General features: G+C 39.1%; 1 protein-coding gene across 2 annotated transcripts in view; it reads left to right on the forward strand.

Annotated features, from left to right (window-relative positions):
* The window catches only part of LOC145452929 (alpha-2A adrenergic receptor-like), a 42,045-nt gene that overhangs the window by 19,818 nt on the left and 991 nt on the right, over positions 1-21,236 (forward strand). The window contains exons 3-7 of one of the 2 annotated variants that reach the window (XM_080331061.1): positions 15,983-16,119; positions 16,717-16,806; positions 18,276-18,376; positions 19,233-19,459; positions 21,005-21,134. In XM_080331061.1, coding sequence (XP_080187187.1) covers positions 15,983-16,119; positions 16,717-16,806; positions 18,276-18,376; positions 19,233-19,459; positions 21,005-21,134 — 685 coding nt within the window. Of the gene's footprint in view, positions 1-15,982; positions 16,121-16,716; positions 16,807-18,275; positions 18,377-19,232; positions 19,460-21,004; positions 21,135-21,236 lie in introns of both variants that reach the window. The other variant, XM_080331062.1, reaches the window with a different exon arrangement.

Below are 21,236 nucleotides of genomic sequence, written 5' to 3' on the forward strand. Positions count from 1 at the left end.
TATCTAGGGTTACCATACGTCCTCTTTTAAGACGATTTGTCCTTTTTTTTGACATTTTTGAAAGTGTCCTCGGAGGACGCCCAAACGTACTCTTTTTTGAGATTTTGTCCTCTTTTTTGAGAATTTTGGTGAAATATAGGGAAAAATTCTACTGAGATACAGTAAATCAGCACTGAAGTAACGCTCCGGCGACTATCTCGGGAGCTGAGCCGGAAAACTGACTTTTTTTTAGTCAACCGATCACGAAGTGTGGAAATTTTACCATTTTTTCAGGATTTTCCTCCGGTATTGCAAGTCTGAAAATTTTGAAAACGTGTCCAAAATATGGTAACCCTAGCTTATCCAATGTCAAGTAGAGTCGGGCAACTAGAAAATTCACCAAATTAGATTAGAATTAGAACTATAGCTACATTTGCTACATTTATTTTTTCAAATTTGAGTTGAATTTGAATTAGCTACAGAGCTTTTTCCAAATTGGATCAGAATTAGATTTAATGATTTCGCGAAAACTTGAAAACTGAATCAAGATCAGCACATATTAAAATTGAACCGTAGTTCGCGTGATAATGACAAAATCTGTGCACCAAGATTGGCTAGTTTCGCACCATATTAGAGAATTTCACAAATTAGTAGGGATGGTGTGAACGTGAGGTTCACACACAATACGCGAACGTGAACCTCACGTTCACACCATCCCTACTAATTTGTGAACCTTTTTGCACCGTGAACCTTTTTCATGAATTACAATTTATCACATCAATATTACATCTTTGGTTCAAATTCTTTGAATTTCAACTTCGGACCACTCATTGCAAGGCGCTGGTAGCATAAAAACATCAACATTAAACGAGAATACACTTTGCCAATCTCAGAAATTTTACTTGCATTGTTACAAAGGTGTGCTCGAGATATTCAGCTTTCCGATTGTGAATGTTTAGTGGCTCTCTTCCGTGAGCAGGACCAGCAATTTAGCTATATCAAGAACGAAATACAGTAAATGTATGTAGTCAGCGAATGATGCTTATTCATTCAACCAATCATTGAAATTGATATAACGAATACGTAGTTGTCTAATGTAAAAAATCCAGCAGTCGTACGGGATCGATCTTGATTTGATATGTTTATTGTATCATAAAAACCAAATCTGGGCGATTATAGAGTGTTGGCTACTGCATAACTTGTAATATCAGTATAGAAATCCGTTTTACACTCTTCTCAATTTAATGCTTCAGTGGATAATATATCACTTCGCTGACATGTAGGGTTGGAATTAGAAATATGACGTCACGTGACGTCATAAGGTTCACGTTCGCATTCACACGAACCTGAACCTTTCAGGGGTTCGCACCATCCCTACAAATTAGATCAGAATTAGAATTAAAACAGAGGAACATTTCACAAATTAAATGAGAGAGAGAGAGAGAGAGAGAGAGAGAGAGAGCGAGCGCGAAGGAGAGGAATTTATCATCATCGCAAAAACACACAACAAAAATAGCCAACTTCAGATACATACAGAAATATATAGAAAAGTTGATCACAGTATGATGTTCAAAAACCAATGAGACAAGTACAACACATACCTAGTATATGTTTTTTAACTGCGTGATGAAGCTACAGCGAAGTGGTCTGTTGATTATCGAGTGTATTGGACAGGAGTTGGAGCATAGAAACATTTCACAAATTAAATTAGAATTAGATTACCGGCATTTCACTCTAATTAGTTTAAATATACAACTACAATTATCTAGTCGTACAAGACTGATATCGAGGGCTTGGAGTTTAGCTTTACAGATACTGAGAGACATCCGAACTGTGACGTTACTTTCGCTACAATCGCGAGTCCATAGTTTATAAAGCTAAGTCTTTTCCGGTTCGTTGTGACGGAATAGCGTGCATGGTAGCGCTACGGGTGACTTGACCGTTCCGCTAATATCCAATGACAGACTCGGATTACGCATTACCGGCACCGCACCCGGCTATTTTCGATCGAAAGTGAACCAAGTCAAGTAGTCCTTGTCAAGGAATAAAGAAAGTTTGTACAAAAGTTCAAGTATTTAGTGAACAGTTTTGAACTGAAACCTAGACGAGTGGCAGTTTGTCAAATACGCGACCAGAAGGTTTAACGGTACAATGCAAATAACCAACATTATGTCAAGGCCTGATCATAATAGCTAAGCACGCCCATGATCGGATCGCTCCTATCTTGAAGAGTTTCTTAGAGGTACAGAACAGGGTTGTAATCACTCGAGTCATGACTCGACTCGAGTCAGACTCAAGTCACGATTTTGTGATGACTCGACTTGACTCGAGTTATTTTCTCAAAATACGAAAATGACTCGACTCGAGTCAATCTGTGTATTGACTCGACTTGGACTCGAGTCATTGCGCATGACTCGAACCAAGTCATATGACTCGAGACTGAGATGGCCAAGACCGACATTTCATTGTAATTTCGAAGAACAGTCAAGTAACCACCATATTGGAATTTTGTCTATTGGTACTGGTACTTGAAAATGCAACCAAAAACTGTTAAAAGTGAGGGAAATCAGTATATTATAAATTCGAACCATTCGATATCACCAAGCCGAGTTATAAAAGTGGGTTTAACAAGACTTTAACTGGAAACTGAGCAGTCGACATGATGACTTGGACTCGGACTCGAGTCATAATACCATGACTCGGACTCGAACATCATCTCGATGACTTGGACCCGGACTTGACTCGGTGGTGAATTGAAAATGACTCGACTTGACTCGAGTCAAAACTATAAAACTGAGATTGACTTGTGACTCGGAGCTTTGTGACTTGGTTACAACCCTGGTACAGAACTTCGATATGCAATGAATTCATATTGAAATAAACCCGGAAATGTGTTTGTCTGACGCTCGTTAGGGGTAATCGTCAGCAACTAGTCGAGAATTCAAAAGAACTTCACCATATACTCATATAGTGTAGTTTGCAGACTCGTGAAGCTAAATGATTTTAATTCTATTCTAATTTGTGGTTTTCCTGAAAATGCCACGGGAGAACTGTATAGTGCGAAACGAGCCCAGTTTGCTGTACAGACATTTGTAATGCTCATGCTTTTGAGAATTAAATCTGATATGGACGAAGTTCATTCAATTTCCGAGTTTTCACGGATTCAGTAATTCTAATTCAATGCCAATTTGAAGAAAACTAGCTATAATTAAAATTCAACTCTAATTTGGAAAATAAAACTGTGTAGCTGTGATTCTGATTTAATTTGGAAAAGATGAGAAAATTTTCAGTTGTCTGACTCTGCTTGATATTGGATAAGCCAGTGCCGCATGTTCTACTTATTTGAATTACAGCCACGCAATATTTCCAGATTATATTAGAATTAGAATTACTGATTTCGCAAAATCGAGAATTCTAATACAGTAATTCTTATTCTAATCTAATTTGGAGAAACCTGTGTAGCTATGATTCTAATATGTAGTTTAATTTGAAAAAAAAACTGTATAGCTTTAATTCCGATTTGTAAAATATGAACATTTTCTAGCTGTCCAAGTCTACTATTTGCAAACCGAATGCTTGTTTCCTTTGAAACGTTACACCGCATTATGAAGATGAATCGATTTAATCTACGGGTAATCAGAACGGTCGCGGTGCTTCACGCTTCACACGTCTAAATCTTTCCATGATTTATCTTACCCACACATTCCTACGGGCAAGAAACGAGCATGAAATATTATATCGAAAATCGGCAGCAGGTATTTACATGTGTTTACCAGCAGTCCGTCGAGTCACGGTTATGATGGATACATGATTTCGACTGTGCTGTATGTAAATACCAGGTGTAGAGGGCCGGCCACAATAACGCATGTGTAGCAGGGTTGTTCAAATGACCCCTTTTTCAGATTTTTGCGGCTATTAGCTAAAATTGTTCGGTTGGCTGAAAACGCTGCACGCCAAATTTGGCTCAATTCCGTCCAGTAGAAGTGAAGTTCGAATTGGTGTGAAAGCTAATTTTGGCACCAAAAAGAGCGGTTAAGCCTTACAACACTATAGTATACGTCAGTGACGTGCGGTTAGGGGAGGCGGCAAGTGTTCACGAATGACTAATTTTGAAACATTTAAACATACAAAATCACGGGATTTATATATTTATTGTTCAAAAATATGGCGCGAAAGGAGAGGCGAGGCACTGACTCTCTATAGGCCTCACCTATGATAGCGCAATTCTTTATAAACACCTCACAACGGGGCCTACGATAAGTTATCGTAGGCCCCGGCTTAGAATATGTAATACTTGGTGTTAAACGAATGCTATTGTCGCACTGATTCCGAATACATAAATATTTATACCGCCAGAACACCAGAGCCCCTCGATACCGCAAAGGCATGTGAAATTCGGCATTGATACGGACAATGACAGCGCGCCAGGCAGGCGCTAATGTGATAAAAAAATATATGAATCAGCTAGTATGTTGAGTATATATATTTGTAAATCTGACACTAAACGGTAAGTGCCTCGCAAATCATGAACCTCACCGCAGGTCACTGATATACGCGTACCCTTGCACAATACAATCATTAGTTAGTACACTCGTTTGTTTACAGTCGTCGAATAATCGGTGTATGTTTGGTATCTCGACAGACGGCTACATTTTTGTGATCATCAATTATTTTCACTCTCTCTGACAATCGATTACCAAATTGTAATAGTTGGCGTCCATCGATTCACCAGTCTAATTTCCATTACGAGCGAAGAGCGATTCGTGATTTTGCGTCGAATTCTGTTTAAAATCCGGTAGCCCGGTTCCGCGTGACGAAAGAAATTCGATATTTCACAGGCGCGCGTGCCGAATAATATTTGTGTTGGTCAAACAGAAATATGAGTCGCCCGTGCCGATCGTATGTGTTAGCGGGCTTAGTACGCTGCGTTTGGTGGGATATTAGTGCGGTTTCTGTCGAAAAACGGGCTTAAATGGTCTGGTCGATATGCTGGTAGTGTTGGTATTTTCGAAAATATGTTCGTAATCTCGATTTTAACACGCGCCATAACCTATATTAAGAGCTTCTTGTTGGTATGCAGAACTTATGTATACAATTGAATATATTACCCAGTAAAAACATATTTGCGCTAAAAGTACACACTGGTATTTCTGTTTTGCTTTCGGTGTCCAAACGCAGAACCACGAATATCTGGATTTTGGATGTGATCACATCTCAGATGTAGCAGACCTGACCGCTAGATGATTATATTTTTATGGTCCAGTTTAAAATTAGACTAAGAAGAGCGAAATACCATTAATATAATGCTGACGTAATTTGTGAAATGTTGATATGCTTTAATTTTAATTATAATGTAATTTCTCACTAATTAAAGAACTTTATTTTAACGAAATCTGGACCTATGAAGAATTCCAGTAGTTACATCACGCATTATGGTAGAAATAATTAAAATTTGTTGCAGTACAACGTAGGGCTTCGCAGCAGTCGTAAATTTTAAACTGGTCCAGCTCCAGCTCCGGAGCCCATTTATACCACTGGTCCGACTCCAGCTCCGGCTCCGGCAACTATGGTTCGGTTGCAGCCGTCGCAAGGAACCGCCATCTTGTGGGGCTATGCAAAGTCCTGCGACGTGATAATTAGTTCGTGTTGTCTGTCGATGACGTCATATCCGCACGAGAACGCACTTTACTCCATGCCATTGCATGTACATTGTACACATTGTACAGCGTTAAAACAGTGTCGTGACGTTTTAATACCGATACTGCGCTCGTTGATATCAAGCCATACAGTCCAATTTAATCTTGAAATGGTGTGATTTGTTCAACTGTAACTGCAGCAATGAGCGCATGTCGCGACCTTATCAGCAGAAATCCACTTTTTACCAAATATACCCAATGGTTTGAAATTCAGTATTGGTGCGCTCGTTACCAGTCAGTCCGTCGTCGATCAAGTTTAGTAGAATATAAAAAGTTCCCCTTCAAACGAATCGAACAAACTCAGACCTAGTACCACTGAGAATCTGGTGTTACATCAATATTTGGGGACGTACTGCAACGCCGTGCGCTATACAAGTCAGTAACCAACTATACTCTAAACTCGCAAGTCACATTGCGCGACAAGTGAGTGTGTTCCGTATCAAGCCGACAAGAATGAATACACAAAATTGATGTGCACAAATTGGAAAGCGCGCATCCAATCACTAATTGCCCTCTTATATTCAACACCCGGCAGGGTTCGGACATCCCATTGACTAGCTCGCATCGCGACAATTTATGCGGACTATGATAGCGATCTGGGCTTCCTCGATGCATTTCCCTGTTTACGTTCGTAAATCGCAACTGGAGTAAGCTATCTTGCGCTGGAATGAATTTCAATTCGTAGGCATAAACGATAACACACCGTCCAATTTAGCGCTGCGATTAAAAAACTAACAACCAAGGTCGTGCATTTGCTCATCAAATTCGGTATGGATACGATCGGGGCCTACGATATGATATGAGTATCGTAGGCCCCGATACGATGTTTCTCGGCGTGCGGTATGCGCGCCTCCAAATCGAAACGTGCAGCAAGCTCACGTTTTTATCCTCTGGCGTCGCTTATATATTCGTCTCATTACTAATTAGCACATGAGCATCAAAATTTTGACTTTTTTGACATGCCAAAAAAGATCGCCCTAGTGATAGCCGAGAATATGACCAAATTTCCTCTCAACAGTAAAACGTGTAGTGATTCTGAGTAATTAGCATTTCATTATTTATTATAGAATTAGCAACCGTAAATACTATTTTATTCAAATCAAAATTTTTCTACTGCAAAAACCTCGCTTCCAATGTTTGGAATTGAGCCAAATTTGGTGCGCATCGTTTTTTATGCAACCTTACAATTTTATCAAGTAACTAGCGAAATTTGAAAAAGATAATGTTTCCACCGTATATCAGAGAAGCTGCTATATTCGGGATACCCGACATTCTGTCATTGATAGATCAGTTGCGTTAGTGTTAATTTGTGCTCTGAAATCTCTGCCATCATTCATTCTATTGATCTTACCGCGCGGTTATTACTCACAAACGGACGTCCTACGTCGATTCTTTCTCGGAATGACCGAGCGCAGTCAGCGCACTCTGACAGTTAAAGGTTTCATTACAGTATTGCAGTGGTTTTAAACCTTTGCTACTAAGATGGCGAAGCCTTGCGCTGGTCTTCAAGCCTGCGACGGACCCCGAATTGTCGCCGAGTCGCCAGAGTTATGACAACAAGAAAATAATCAGCTTTTCCAAATGAGATTAGAATTAGAATTCTGCCTACACAGTTTTTCCCAAATGACATCTGCATTAGTATTACTGAATTCGCGAAAACTTGGACATTGAATCATGTTCAGTTTATATCAAATCATAGAAGCATGAGAATGGCAAATGTCTGTACAGCAAGCTTGGCTCGTTTCGCCCTATACAGTTTTACCGCAGCATTTTCGGGAAAAGCAGAGACTCGATTCGAATTAATATTATAGCATGGAAACATTTCACAAATTAGATTAAAACTAAATTACTAGCATTTCTCTCTAATTAGACTACTGGTGCGCGAAAATGAACTGTCTGCAACAGTGCTAAAAGAACAAAACCATTCAAACACGATTTTCACACAAACCAAAACATTATTATGAATATTGACTGCAAGACAGTGTAACTTCTGCTGTAACTTCTATTTAGAGGTCGACCGATACTGATTTTTGCAAGCCGATACCGATACCGATAATTCGATATTACTACGGAAGTAGCAGGGAACCATTTCGCCAAAATGTTATATATTAGACAAGATGGCACTTGTAGTTGCCACAGAAAGCTGAACAGCAAACGAGAAAACTGAAATTAAAAAGAATTGTTGCTTAATTGTGCACATTCAATGAAATTTGGCATAACCTAAAGAGCAAAGCGTGATGCAGAAATGCAGATCAGTCCAGTAGAGGTAGATTGTAATGCAGGAAGTATAGTTTCTCGGCATGCTTACCCAGGAAAATATCATTCGTTGTACCACAACAAATTTTAATTATTTCTACCATAATACGTGATGTAAATACTGGACTTCTTCGTTGGACCAGATTTCGTTAAAATGAGTTTTTTTCATGTAACAATTTGTCAGTTTTTGAGTCAAAAAAGTTTTGTCAGGGCAAACTACTTCGTAAGGACCGACAGTTCCAACCAGAAATGAAGATAAGTAGTACAATTCTAGTATTATGTGGGAAAACACCTAATTTGCATACGTTGGGTCAAAATACAGTTTTTAAGGTCAAAAAATGTCAAAATCTTGATTTTTGGGTCAAAATCTTTCTTTTTTGGTCAAAAAAATCGCCATAGCTTTTAGTTTCTGGAATAATCGTGTACGAATTAACATTACACACGCACGGCCGTGGCTTTGCGGTCTAGTTTTATTGCATTTCTCCTAAATCGCAATACATACGGTTGTTTATTGGGGGCGAGAAGATAATCGATATGAATTACAAAAAAGCGGTGCAAAGGTCGTGGTTCGACTCTGACATGACGGTTAGCACCATTAGTCACATAATATGCTGGCGTATTGAGGTCATCCGCAATTGTACAAGTACATGATTGTCAATCCCTTGGCGGGGATCGGGGTATGAAGCAAGCCGGAAGCGCTCAATAATAATTACTAGTCGCATGAAGCGATTGTGCGTTGACTTCGCGTGGGTAAAAAGCAGGGGACAGCTGCCATAGGAAACGTCCGCTTACTACAGATAAATGACAATTGAGTAATCACGCATCAATCTATCATGCTACAGAAATGTGAAATGTTTCTTTGCTCTAATTCTAACTCTTGTATAGTTTGTAAAATGTTTACATGCTTTTCTTTTAATTCTAAATTCTGGTTCGCTTGAACACGCTACAGCAGAACTGTGTAATGCGAAACGAACCAAGCAAGCTGTACATGTAAAATACATTTGCCGTCCTCTTGCTTAAGAATTAAGTCTGATTTGATACGAACTGAACTTGGTTAAATTTCCAAGTTTTCACGAATTCAATTATAATTCTAGTCTAAATTAGATAAAACTCCCTCTCGGTTTAATGCCGTGTCGCGTCACCCAATGAATAACCTATAACAGCGGTGCTAAACCTTTTGCAACTTGCGGGTGGTGAACTGACAACAATCGAAAGCGACCCAGAACGTGACTACGGCTAAATTATGAGAAATTCACTGCCGTCTTATTGATAAAACACATGTTATGCGTGGTTTTATCCAGGTTTCCCCAAGTCCAAGTCATGTTAAAACCAGCGACTCGATTTTGACTGCTTGTTTTCTTTCGAATGAAATGTGTGCGTGATTATATTATACCGCTAAATTTCGCTACGCTGTACTGTCGTATTTAGTAAAATTTTGCTTTAAAAGCCTTATTAGCTGTCACATATTAGTAAGCTACTTTTATACAGTATGCACTATGCCGTTTCCTGATGTAGGATCAGTTGAAGGTACAACATAACTTCACATCGAGTCAGAAAGCGTGTAAAATTGCGTTCTAAATCGTTTTGAAATTTGGTGATTGATTTCTCTAATTAATGGACAAGCATTCAAAATGCTGTATTTTTCAATTGCGAATATATATATTTGAAACATATTTGGGTACGAACCATTGCCAATAACATCTATCAACCCATTACGGTATTGATTTATTGCGACGCGCGCTATATGAATAAATGGGCATTTTACGTCTTCACGGCACCGCGATCACAATACGCCATTTCGGTAAGTAATCAGTACGGTTTGTACAAATGAGAACGCCGGCTTGCGTTGAAGGGCCTTGTCAGAAATTACGCTGTTTTCCGACTGCGATGATCGATTGTAACGCGATTAGATTTACGTGTCTAGCAAACTGTGCTGACGGCCGTGTATTTATTCACAGAGCGCAGTGCCTTCACGCGTAATCATGATGGGTTCATGACTAGGGTTGGAAACAATGATTCGAATGCTGGGAATAGCGCGAGATGATTTTTACGAATACCGAAATTATATGTTTCCTTCCAATAAGAAACAATCTATCGTAGAGATTTCTCGTTACGAAACCATTTTCCACTGCCATGACACCTCGATTGTACTTGTACATGTACTTGTACAACGCTCGGGTTATCATTTGTACTTGGGGTTGCATTTAAAACAAAAATCAATTTAAAACAAACATGTTTAATACAAGGCCCTTGTTTAAAACATGTTTTCTATTATTTTTTGGAGCCATGACGTGACATGACGTTTTGAATAAATGTCTTCCCTTCGCCAAAATGTCCTCCTTCTCGATAATTTGTCCTCATTTCTAGCCTAAAATGCCCCAAAAGACCACGAAATATGTTGAATCTTGGCCTAAAAGATAGACGACGGGTTGCGCGGGAGTAAAATCTGAAATATGACCCTTTTTTAGTCAACACCAGAAAAGTATCGCTAGAACGTTGGTAAATCGGGAGTCGAGTTAAAGTGACAACCAAAAAGATTTCCGGTAAATAGTTCGAAATCAGCTGTTTTCAATTTCGGTAAAGCAATTTTTATGACATGAAAAAGTACCCTCCTTTCCTGATTCCAAAATATGGTAACCCTATGCAACGCTACTCACGGTAGGGTAAATGACAAATCTGCGACTTCGTGATCCACCCACAGCATTGTCGCTAAATGCAATGAAATAGTTATAGTTACAAAATACCAAATGATCTTTATCACCATGTAGGGCTGGCCTTATATTCTTTGTGGTCGCATAAAAAGGTACATATTTGAGCTTTTCACGTCTCTCATACTGTCATAACGTCGTAATAAGTCATACTCCAATACTCGTGACTTGAGTAGCAACATCCGCAAATATACATGATTCCACGTGCCGCGCAGGCTTTGTAGTATAACCGCACATTATTGATAAATATGCATGGTGATGGTGACTTATCACTAGGGCGAGTTTTTGCAACTTTTGCAACTTTTTTTACAGCTTCCGGCAGCTTCCTAAATACTCGGAAGATATGTAGAATGCTGTTTTAAGCTGTTTGAAGGAATCTTATAGTGCAACTTTTTGCAACTTTTGTCCATTCTTTTTCATGCAACTTTTTGCAACATTTTGCAACTTTTTCGATTTTTCATGAAAGTATTTTTGATTTTAGTGAAATACACGGCCAAATTCGACTGAAATACCGTAAATCAGCACTGGCACGGGTATTTCGGGAGCTGAGCCGGAAAATTGACCTGTCTTTTTAGTGGAACTGGGAAGTTGACCTTTTTTTTTAGTCAACCGAGCAAAATGTGGTCTTTCAATGCAACTTTTGTGAAAAAATATATGCAACTTTTTACTGCAACTTTTGTCAAAAATAAATGCAACTTTTCACGGGTTTACCTGCAACAAAAACTTGCCCTGCTTATTACTGAAATGCGATATCGGAGTAGACATACGAATCGCGAATAGCTGTAGGGCGTAGAGTTTATCAGGTATTGAATGAAGTTGGCATAATGGCATATGCATATTTTAGTGGGCTTTGGCCATCTTTTTATCCTAATTTAACTGCTATGCCATCATATAAAAATATTAACGCTGGACACAAACAACTAGATAATTTTAGTTGTCTAATTAAAGCGAAATGCAGGCAATCTAATTCTAATCAATTTTTTGAAATGTTTATGCTCTAATATTAATTCTAATCCAATTCGTGGTTTTATTGAGAATGCTACAGAAGAACTGTATAGCGCGAAACGAGCCAAGCTTGGCGTACAGACATTTGTCATTCTCGTGCTTGTAAGAATGAAATCTGATTTCATATGAACTGAACTTGGTACGATTTCCAAGTTTTCGCGAATTCAGTAATTCTAACTCCGATATCATTTGGAAAAGCGTAAAGCCCAAGTCTGCCGCATGCCGCTGGAAATTGCCTATATTGGTTTTGGAGGCGTTGCGATATTAAAATACAGAATTGGCTTAACGTCCCCCGGCGTGGTTACGTGGTCATGTCGAGTGATTTTTACAGGGTTTACTCGAAAATGCGATTATGTTTTTCTATCAAAAGCTGATATTTGAATTGGCGAATTCAATCAGGGTTGGCCAAAATTGAGCGCCTTAGTGATTCCTATATTCGATTATCATTTATTATGACGCCATAACAATATGAATGACGTGCGAACACAGATGACACAGTTCTAGTTTTGCATCACATGAAAGATGCATTGATATTTTAGACCAGTGGTTCCCAACGGGGGCGATTTGGCGGCCTAGGGGTGCGAAAATGACGAAGGAGGCGATAGGGGGTCGAAAATGGACAAAGGGGGCGACAGGGGGCGAAAATAGCGAAGGGGGCGATAGGGGGGCGATGACGCGTTAAAACGGCTATATTGGAGTCAAGTCGGAGAAATTACTTTTTTTTTTAGTCAACCCACGGAAAGTTAGTTGCAAAAGTGTAAAATTCGACAACGAGCCGAAAAGTTGACCTTTTTTTTTTAGTCAACCCGCCGATGATTACAGATTGTATACCAATTTTTCGGTTCACAAAATCTGGGGGGCGATGATCGGCATTGAGCTTGAAAAGGGGGCGATGAGTCGAAAAAGGTTGGGAACCACTGTTTTAGACCATGCCTATTTCATTTCGTTTCATTCAACTTGTGATAATTGTGTGGTCTGATCACCGGCCATTTCAACTAACGCGCGTATTAGATCTTTCGTATGCTGTGACGCGCCCAATCGAGGTTTACACTACCCCTACAGTAGGGCTGTTAAAAAAAATTCAAATGTGTGCTGCCACTTGATCAAAATGTTAGGTTGGCTAAAAAAAACGCTGCACACCCAATTTGGCTCGATTCCAACTAGTAGATGCGAAGCTACAGGAGTTAGCGTGACAATTTCTGCTCACTTCCAACATGTAGAATTGATGTTATTGCAGTTAAGACTTTTGGATTTGCAGAAATAGCATTGAAGGTGGGTAGTCCCAGAATTAATAATGAAAAACTCGAATAACTTCGTTTCTGCGGGCTGGAGTTGCATCCAAATTTGTTTTGCATATTTTTTGTGGACAACTCAAGATTTTCATGGGGTAGACAGTGTATTTAATACATATTTATTTATAAAATGTGCAATAAATTCAAAATTTTCAAACTCATAGCTTCATGTCTAACAGTTGGAATTGAGCCAGATTTGGTGTGCGACGTTTTTTTTAGCCATCCTAACAATTTTATCAAATTGCCGCAAAATTTTGAGAATTAAAGTTGTTTTTCGCCAACATTACCTTACATGCAATGCGCGATGCGTGTCCCACGCATGCAATGTTAGTACTGTGATACAATTATATCTATTCTAAATTCCACACGCGTTGTTCTGCTGGCTATTTATCATTCCGAGATCATTTTAGCATCCCCCGATGCGCAGTTTATCCTTTAAGCGTGCAACGCGGGGCTCATTTTCGGATTATAAGGTTAGATTACCAAGATTGCGAGATATAATAAGATTGTTGTAAATGCCCGAGCCATATTTCGAGCGACTGCTGTGTATCAGATGACGAAAAAGTGGATTAGGTTTTTTTTTCTGATCTGTGCGGTTAAGACCCGTGGGAACGTCGAGTCCAAATTTTATAAAAACTGCATGACCAATAAGATAGCGTGTAATCGAGGCTTCTTGATCGGTAGGTCGTTGGGTCAATCCCCGGCCGGGTCAGACCAAAGACCTGATTAGTAACACTGGTATCCATGGCTGTCCCGTGTGGCGCTCATCATTACCAGGATAGCATGGAGGGGTGGTGCAAGACTTTGAAAGCCTTACAAGGCTATATCTGTACCTTCTTTGTCCAGCGGCTTATGCACATCATGCACTCATGGTATGCATATGCGCAGATCGTGTGCATATATATCATGTTTAGAGCGATTTTTTACCTCAAAAACCGAATATTTTGACCTACAAAAAATGAATTTTGACACAATTTTGTCCTCTTGAATGTAAATTAGGTATTTTCGCCTATTATGTTAGATGTGAACTACTTATCTTTATTTCTGGTTGTAACTGTCTGTCCTTAGGAAGTAGTTTAGCCCGAAAAACTTTTTGTCTTTAAAATCTGACAAATATTGACATGAAAAAAAACAACGTTATTTTAACGAAATCTGGACACTGCTGGTGACGCACCGTGTTTCTTCATTCTGGCAATGTTTTCCACATCACAATTTTTCATCATGCACTTCTTCAATTAAGAACCAATGCCCACGCAGTCTTGCTTCAGTTAGGATATTGCGGTACGTTGAGCACAACACCATGTCAACTTATTTGTTTCTTTTCGCCTATAAAGTAGGATACAAGATGTGAAATGTAAAATGATATGTTCACCGACCGTGCAAACGTCTACGGAACAAACGAAATGCAGGTTGCTAAGAAGTTTGAACGCCCGAATCATGATTCGGTGTAAGTGCCACAAAAACATCAAGGACATAAATATACAACGTCTTATTCCTCAATGTATCGAACATTGACTTTGGATCTCAAGCCATCTGACCATCTCAGCGTTGCTGTGATACGACCGTGACATTTTAGCGCCATAGCGCCCTCTAAGAAGCACAGTTTCAAATACACAGTCGTACTGATGACTAGGTAGTCTCGTATGACACATTATGACGTTGTCGGAGTGTGGATGATCTGGCAAGTTCAAATATGTACCTTTTGTGCAACCGTTAAGAATTTATTGCCAGTTTTGCGTCGCATAAAGATGATCCGGTATTTTTTCGTTCAACATCCTCCTATCCGTTCATTACATCGCATTGTGTCTTATCGCATTGCACATTGTGTGTGTCTTGTTCAGATGAAAATATAATCTGATAATTGATTGATTTCGACCATATATTTCGTTTCACTTTGTGACAATGCTGTGGGTCGATCATGACTTTACAGATATGTCACTTCCGCCAGACCTGGACAACTCGACAATTCTAGTGGTCTAATTAGAGCGAAACACCGGTAAATTGTGAAATGCTTCTTTGCTATAAATCTAATCTAATCTATGAAATGTTGGAAACCTGAAAATTTTATAGCTGCTCAAATAAGATTTGGAAAACTAGATAGCTTTCAGCTATTCCAAATTAGATTAGAATTGCAATTACAGCTACACAGCATTTTCCAAGTTAGACTAGATCACAAACTGTAGCTACACAGCGTTTTCCAAATTAGATTAGAGTTAGAATTATAGCTACATAGTTGTTCCCAAATTAGATTAGAATTAGAATATCTGAATTCGCGAAAGCCTGGAAATTTCTTTACGCTCAGTTCGTATTAAATCATAGTTCATCATCACAAGCATGGGTATGGCAAATGTCCATTGGAAGCGGAGTTATTGCCGTCGAAAAACTTGGATTTGAATAAAATAGTATTTACGGTGAGCACGGCACCACTATAATAAATAATTAAAGAATTGGTCACCGTAAATACTATTTTATTCATAATTCAAATTTTTCGACGGCCATAACTCCGCTTCCCCTGGTTGGAATTGAACCAAATTTGGTGAACATCGTTTCTATACACAACCTAACACTTTCATATGGGGTGAACAGAAAATTTTCAAATTTTTCGCAATTTATTTTTATATAATAAATAGAAACTTTCTTCTCCTGTAGCAATGCTGCTACTGGTTGGAATTGAACCAAATTTGGTGTGTAGCCTTAAATTAGGCAACCTTACAATTTTATCAAGTAGCCAGTACGATTTGAGAAAAAAAGTCATTTTTGAAGAGCCCTAATGTCCATACATAAATCTTGTCTCGTTTCGCACTTTAAAGTTCTCGTGTAGCATTTTCGGGAAACCAGAAATTAGCTTAGAATTAAAATTACAGCATAGAAGCATTTCACAAATTAGATTAGAATTAGATTGCCGACATTTTCTTCCAATTTAGTCGAGACAGCTAGAAATATCTATTTGTTCGAGTGTGGCCCGAATCTGCCTGTAAGAACCACAGTTTTAACTCTTCAGTTTCGCAGATAACTCAAAATGAAATGAATGTTATTTTTTCATCAGGTACATCTTACTTTCTTGCACCTTGTCATTCTTTCTGCCCGCCATCATTATTGCACCGGTCTACACTAAGATATATTTGATAGGCCGGAAACACTCGAGGCCGATGGCGTCGTGGAGAAAGCGAAGCAAAGCATCAAGGTATTAGTTTTATTGTTATCATCCTTATTGACTGTAAAACTGGTAAATACACACATGATCCGTGGATCACCACCCCTCCGAAGGAAAATGGCGAATTTTCCTCACTTTTAGCAGTTTCTGGTTGCATGTTCAAGTACCAGTACCAATAGACGAAATCCCAATAGTGTGGTTACTTTACTATTCTTCGAAATTACAATGAAATGTCGGTCTTGGACGTTTGACTTTCGAGTCATATGACTTGGTTGGAATCGTGCGCAATGCCGCACGCACGGGAGTTTGAAACTTTTGGTGTGCAGCGTTTTTATAGGCAACCTAACAATTAAATTAGTGAATCCCCGAAATCCGGAAAAAGGCTATTTTTAAACAACCCTAGTGATCAATGAAGAAATACTCGAATGGTTATGTATTTAGGATACTTCAAGTGCTAATTAACAGATTTTTGGGCAGAACTACTTCATTCACTTTGTATTTTGGTAAATAGTTTGCATCATAATTCGAGCTTGTGATATTAAGCCGATCCCGTACTGAAATATTTGAAGTCCGCTTTTCGCGGTATCGAAGCCAACCATTGTTGGTTTCTTATTCGGTATCACTTCGCAGAAAAGTAGCGAGCAAAGCGTCTTCTGCGAATAACAATCACGAGGATAACGAATTCGTTGAAGACCACGGGAAAAGTTTGCAGAACGGTAAGAACTTGCCTATTATCTGTAATACGTTGCAGGCTTGGATAACTAGATAAAATATGGAACTGGAGGCTATAGCAAATTGAAATCTGAACGCTGAATCCACTTGATATCACGTCCAAATCGAAGACTGCAAATCTGATGCAGTTTTTTGAGTACCGGTAGTTCTAGTTCTAGTTGCGGATATTGAAAATTGAGTAGTTCTAGTTCTAGTTTCAGTTGCGGATTTTGAAAATTGAATCTTATGATTTTAAAAATTGAGTAGTCCGAGTTCTAGTTTTAGTTGCGGTTTTTTAAAAGTCAGCAGTTCTGGTTGTAGTTGCGCATTTTGGAAAAATAGTAGTTGCTTAACATCTAGAACACACGTGTCTTGATACCGTTATTCTGTTGTCTGATGTTCTTCCAGCCATTGCTATAGCGTAACTTCATCAACACTAACAGTGACGTAGCCAACAGGTGTCTTTTTCAAAATCTTGACCCGTCCTTTTGAAATCGCGGCTCTATGTCGAATATATTTACAATAATTAAAAATGAATGTGTTGTCTCCGTGAATTAAATCTATAGTTCAGTATGGTTCACGGAACTCCAGAGGTTCACGGAACTCCAGAGGTTCCCGGGTCACCACTCACCTGTCAAGAACCACTGATGTAGTTGATTCTGTTTTAGTTTTAGTAAGTCAGTTCCGAATATTTAAAGGTCGTTAGTTCTAGTTCTAGTTGTAAGTTTTAAAAAGTGAGTAGTTCCAGCTCTAGTTCTAGATGTCCATTTTGATAATCCAGTCTTGTGTAAAAGTCTGACTGTTCTGTGTTGTTTTTATCCGTATGATATTGGTAGGATACAATTGTATTATGTATCATCGGTTTAGATATACTCTATACACACATTGTTGTGATGGTCTGGTAGCTACCTGGTAAATGATAGATGTTATCCCATTATTTATTCTGCAAATGGGCTATCTGTCGGCGATCTAATTGCCAGGCTGGTGAGCTTTCGTATTTACGAATGACCATTGAGAGTAGATGACAAATGTCCGTTATTTTACGAGAAGAATGTTGTTTTATAGCGTATTCTTGACCGATCGTATCTTTCGCAAATGAGATTCAGTATGTAAACTGTGACTGACCGATGAATCGTGTTGGTTGATTGATCGAATAAGATAATTATAATCAATTAAATATAGGATGTTTTCGTAACCCCCAGGTGATTGCGGCACAAGTCAGACTTGGACAGCTAGAAAATTTTCAGCTTTTAGCAATTAGAACAGAATTAGAATTATAGCTACACATTTTTCCAAACTAGAATAAAATTATAATTATAGCTACACATTTTTCCAAATTATATTAGAATTAGAATTATAGCTACACATTGTTTCCAGTCAGATTAGAATTAGAATTATAGCTATACCTTTTTTCTGCATTAGATGGGAATTAGAATAATAGCTACACCTTTTTTCATTCCGTGCTTGTGTCTAGGTGGGAATAAGGTGCAGTCAAATCGCGAATCGTCATCAAGCGCGGATCACCACGCCGAGGATAATGACTCACAAGAAAATTCAGACCCGGGGCCGTTGTCGGTAAGGCTACGACGATTTTTGTGAGCAATGCATGAACTGGTCACAGTGGTCAGCGAACTACAACCATCGTATAGGCCGGTGGTTCTCAATGGCCGGTGCGGGGCAAGTTACCTAATATACCACCTAATATATTAGAAGTTTATATCTCAATTACAAAATGCTGGAAGTTGCACGCTTGTCGTTAAAGTATAGGGTACATACGATAGGGTTGTTTCAAATAACTTTTTTGCGGCTATCAGCTAAAATTGTTAGGTTCGATAGAAAAAATACGTTGCAAACCAATTTGGCTCAATTGCAACGAGTAAAAATGAAGCTATTCGAGTTTGAAAATTTGAAAATTATAAAAAAAATTAAAAAATATTTTTCAAATTTTCCTGGCTAATCCATAAAATTGTTGTGCGACATTTTCATGATTAATTCTCGGATTACCGACGGTACATACTGTTTTATCAAATCCGAGATTTTCAGCTGCAATAACCTCGCTTGCAGTTGGAATTGATCCAGATTTGCTGTGTATCGTTACTACTTGACAATTTCATGGTTGACAGTGAAATTTGAGGAAAAATAAAATATTTTTATATAAATTCAAAATTTTCCAACTCTAATAGCTTCACTTCTACGCGCGTTGGAATTGAGCCAAATATGGTGTACAGCGTCTTCTTAGCGAGCCTACCAATTTTAGCTAATAGCCGCAAGAATTTGAAAAAAGTTATTTGGAACAACCCTAATGTATATATCATGAGTCGGTGTATATGCCGCAAAAAATATCCAGGACAGAGATGTATAACGTCCTATCGCTAAGTCGAGTCGAGTCATTTTCCGTACCCTCATCTGAGCACACGTCTGCGCGTTTCAGTGCGTTTACGCGGCTCGAAACGGCCGTCACAGTCTCCCGTCCGGCGTACAAGACAACGGGGCAGCGGCGAAGGCGGAAAACGGTCGCCGGGACGGCGCGAGCGCCCCGTTGCGGGAGATTCCGCACGAGAGCTCTAGACGCGAGCCGAGGGAGCGGAGGAGAATGTTTTCGGCGCTCAGCACGCACAAAGCGTTGAGCATGTCGTCTGTGATAGTTTTCTGTAAAAGGTAATGATGGTGTTGGGATGGATTTTGTGCAGCAGACTATGTAAATTTGTGTTTTTCACAGGGTTGTAATGACTCGAGTCATGACTCGACTCGAGTCACGATTCTCTCATGACTCGACTTGACTCAAGTCATTTTTTCAAAATACGGAAATGACTCGACTCGACTCGACTCGAGTCAATTTGTGTATTGACTCGACTTGGACTCGAGTCATTGCACATGACTCGAACCAAGTCACATGACTCGAGATTCAGCCGGCCAAGACCGACATTTCATTGTATGTTCGAAGAACAGTAAAGTAACCACTGTATTGGGATTACGTCTGTTGGTACTGGTACTTGAAAATGCGACCAGAAACTGTTAAAAGTCCGGAAACTTGGTATATTATAAATGCGAACCATTCGATATCACCAAACAGAGTTATAAGAGTGACTTTAACAAGACTTTAACTGGAAACTGAGCAGTCAGCATAATGACTTGGACTCGGACTCGAGTCATAATACCATGACTCGGACTCGAACCTCTCCTCGATGACTTGGACTCGGACTTGACTCGGTGGTGAATTGAAAATGACTCGACTTGACTCGAGTCAAAACCGTAAAAGTGAGAATGACTGGTGACTCGGAGCTTTGTGACTTGATTACAACCCTGGTTTTTCAAACTTTTTTCCGATGGCATGAAACTATATCAATGGTTCTTAACTACTTAAGCTAATCGGCAAGACTTCTGCGAACCTATAATTTTCGCCTAGTCACAAAAACCTAAATCCACCACATTACACCAAACTTGGACAACTAGAAAAATTTCAGCTTTACAAAATTAGACTAGAATCAGAATTACGGCTGGACAGTTTATTCCAAATTAGACTAGAATTAGAATTATAGCTACGCTAGGGTCACCATACGTCATCCTTTGCTGAAAATCGAAAAAGTCCGCCTTATTTGCGATTCGCTCTCCTTTATAGCTTTGGCAGTCAGACGATTGTAAAGGCACAACTAAAAAACGCCATAAATGACGCGAAATAATCTGGAATCTGGACGTTCGGACGGGTCTTTCGGGAGTCGGATTGTATAAATGACCTTTTTTTTAGTCAACACAAGAGTATTTCCCGTAAAAAGTTACAAATCACCCGTTTTCTAGTCCCGTAATGTAACTTTCGTGATTTGGAAATAGTGGCCTCTTTTTCAGATCCCATAATATGGTAACCCTGAGCTACGTACTTTTTCCAAATCAGATTAATATTAGTATTAATGAATTTGCGAAAATTTGGGCATTGAATCAATTTCAGTTCATATCAAATCATTCCCGTAAGAATGAGAATAGAAAATGTCTGTACAGCAAGCTTGGCTCGTTTCGCACTGAACAGTTCACCTGTAGCATTTTCCGGAAATCTAGAAATTAGATCAGAATTAAAATTAGAGCATAGAAACATTTCAGTAATTAGATTAGAATTATGCTACCAGCATTTCGCTGTGGTTAGTCTAGTTAGTGTGCTGGGCGAGCTTGCATGCATTCTTTCGTTGCGTAAAGGCGGGCTTACTTTCGCAGGAGAAATAGGAGAGAATCGGATACGAAAACGAAGAAGGAGGCGTACTATCATAAACGAGAGAGGAGGTTCACAATCATCATCTGTATAGTGACGGGTGGATTTCTGTTCTGCTGGTATCCGTTTTTTCAGGTAGGTCCACTTTTTAAATGCACACCATGGTCCTTGGACATGTGAGCGTGCGATACTCACAACGTTAAAAAAAAACAGTCTTTATTAAAGGCAAAGTAAAGT

This window comes from Botryllus schlosseri, chromosome 12 (assembly GCF_051294905.1).
Source record: "Botryllus schlosseri isolate E-star chromosome 12, Bs_hap1, whole genome shotgun sequence".
Classification (NCBI taxonomy): Eukaryota; Metazoa; Chordata; class Ascidiacea; order Stolidobranchia; family Styelidae; genus Botryllus; species Botryllus schlosseri.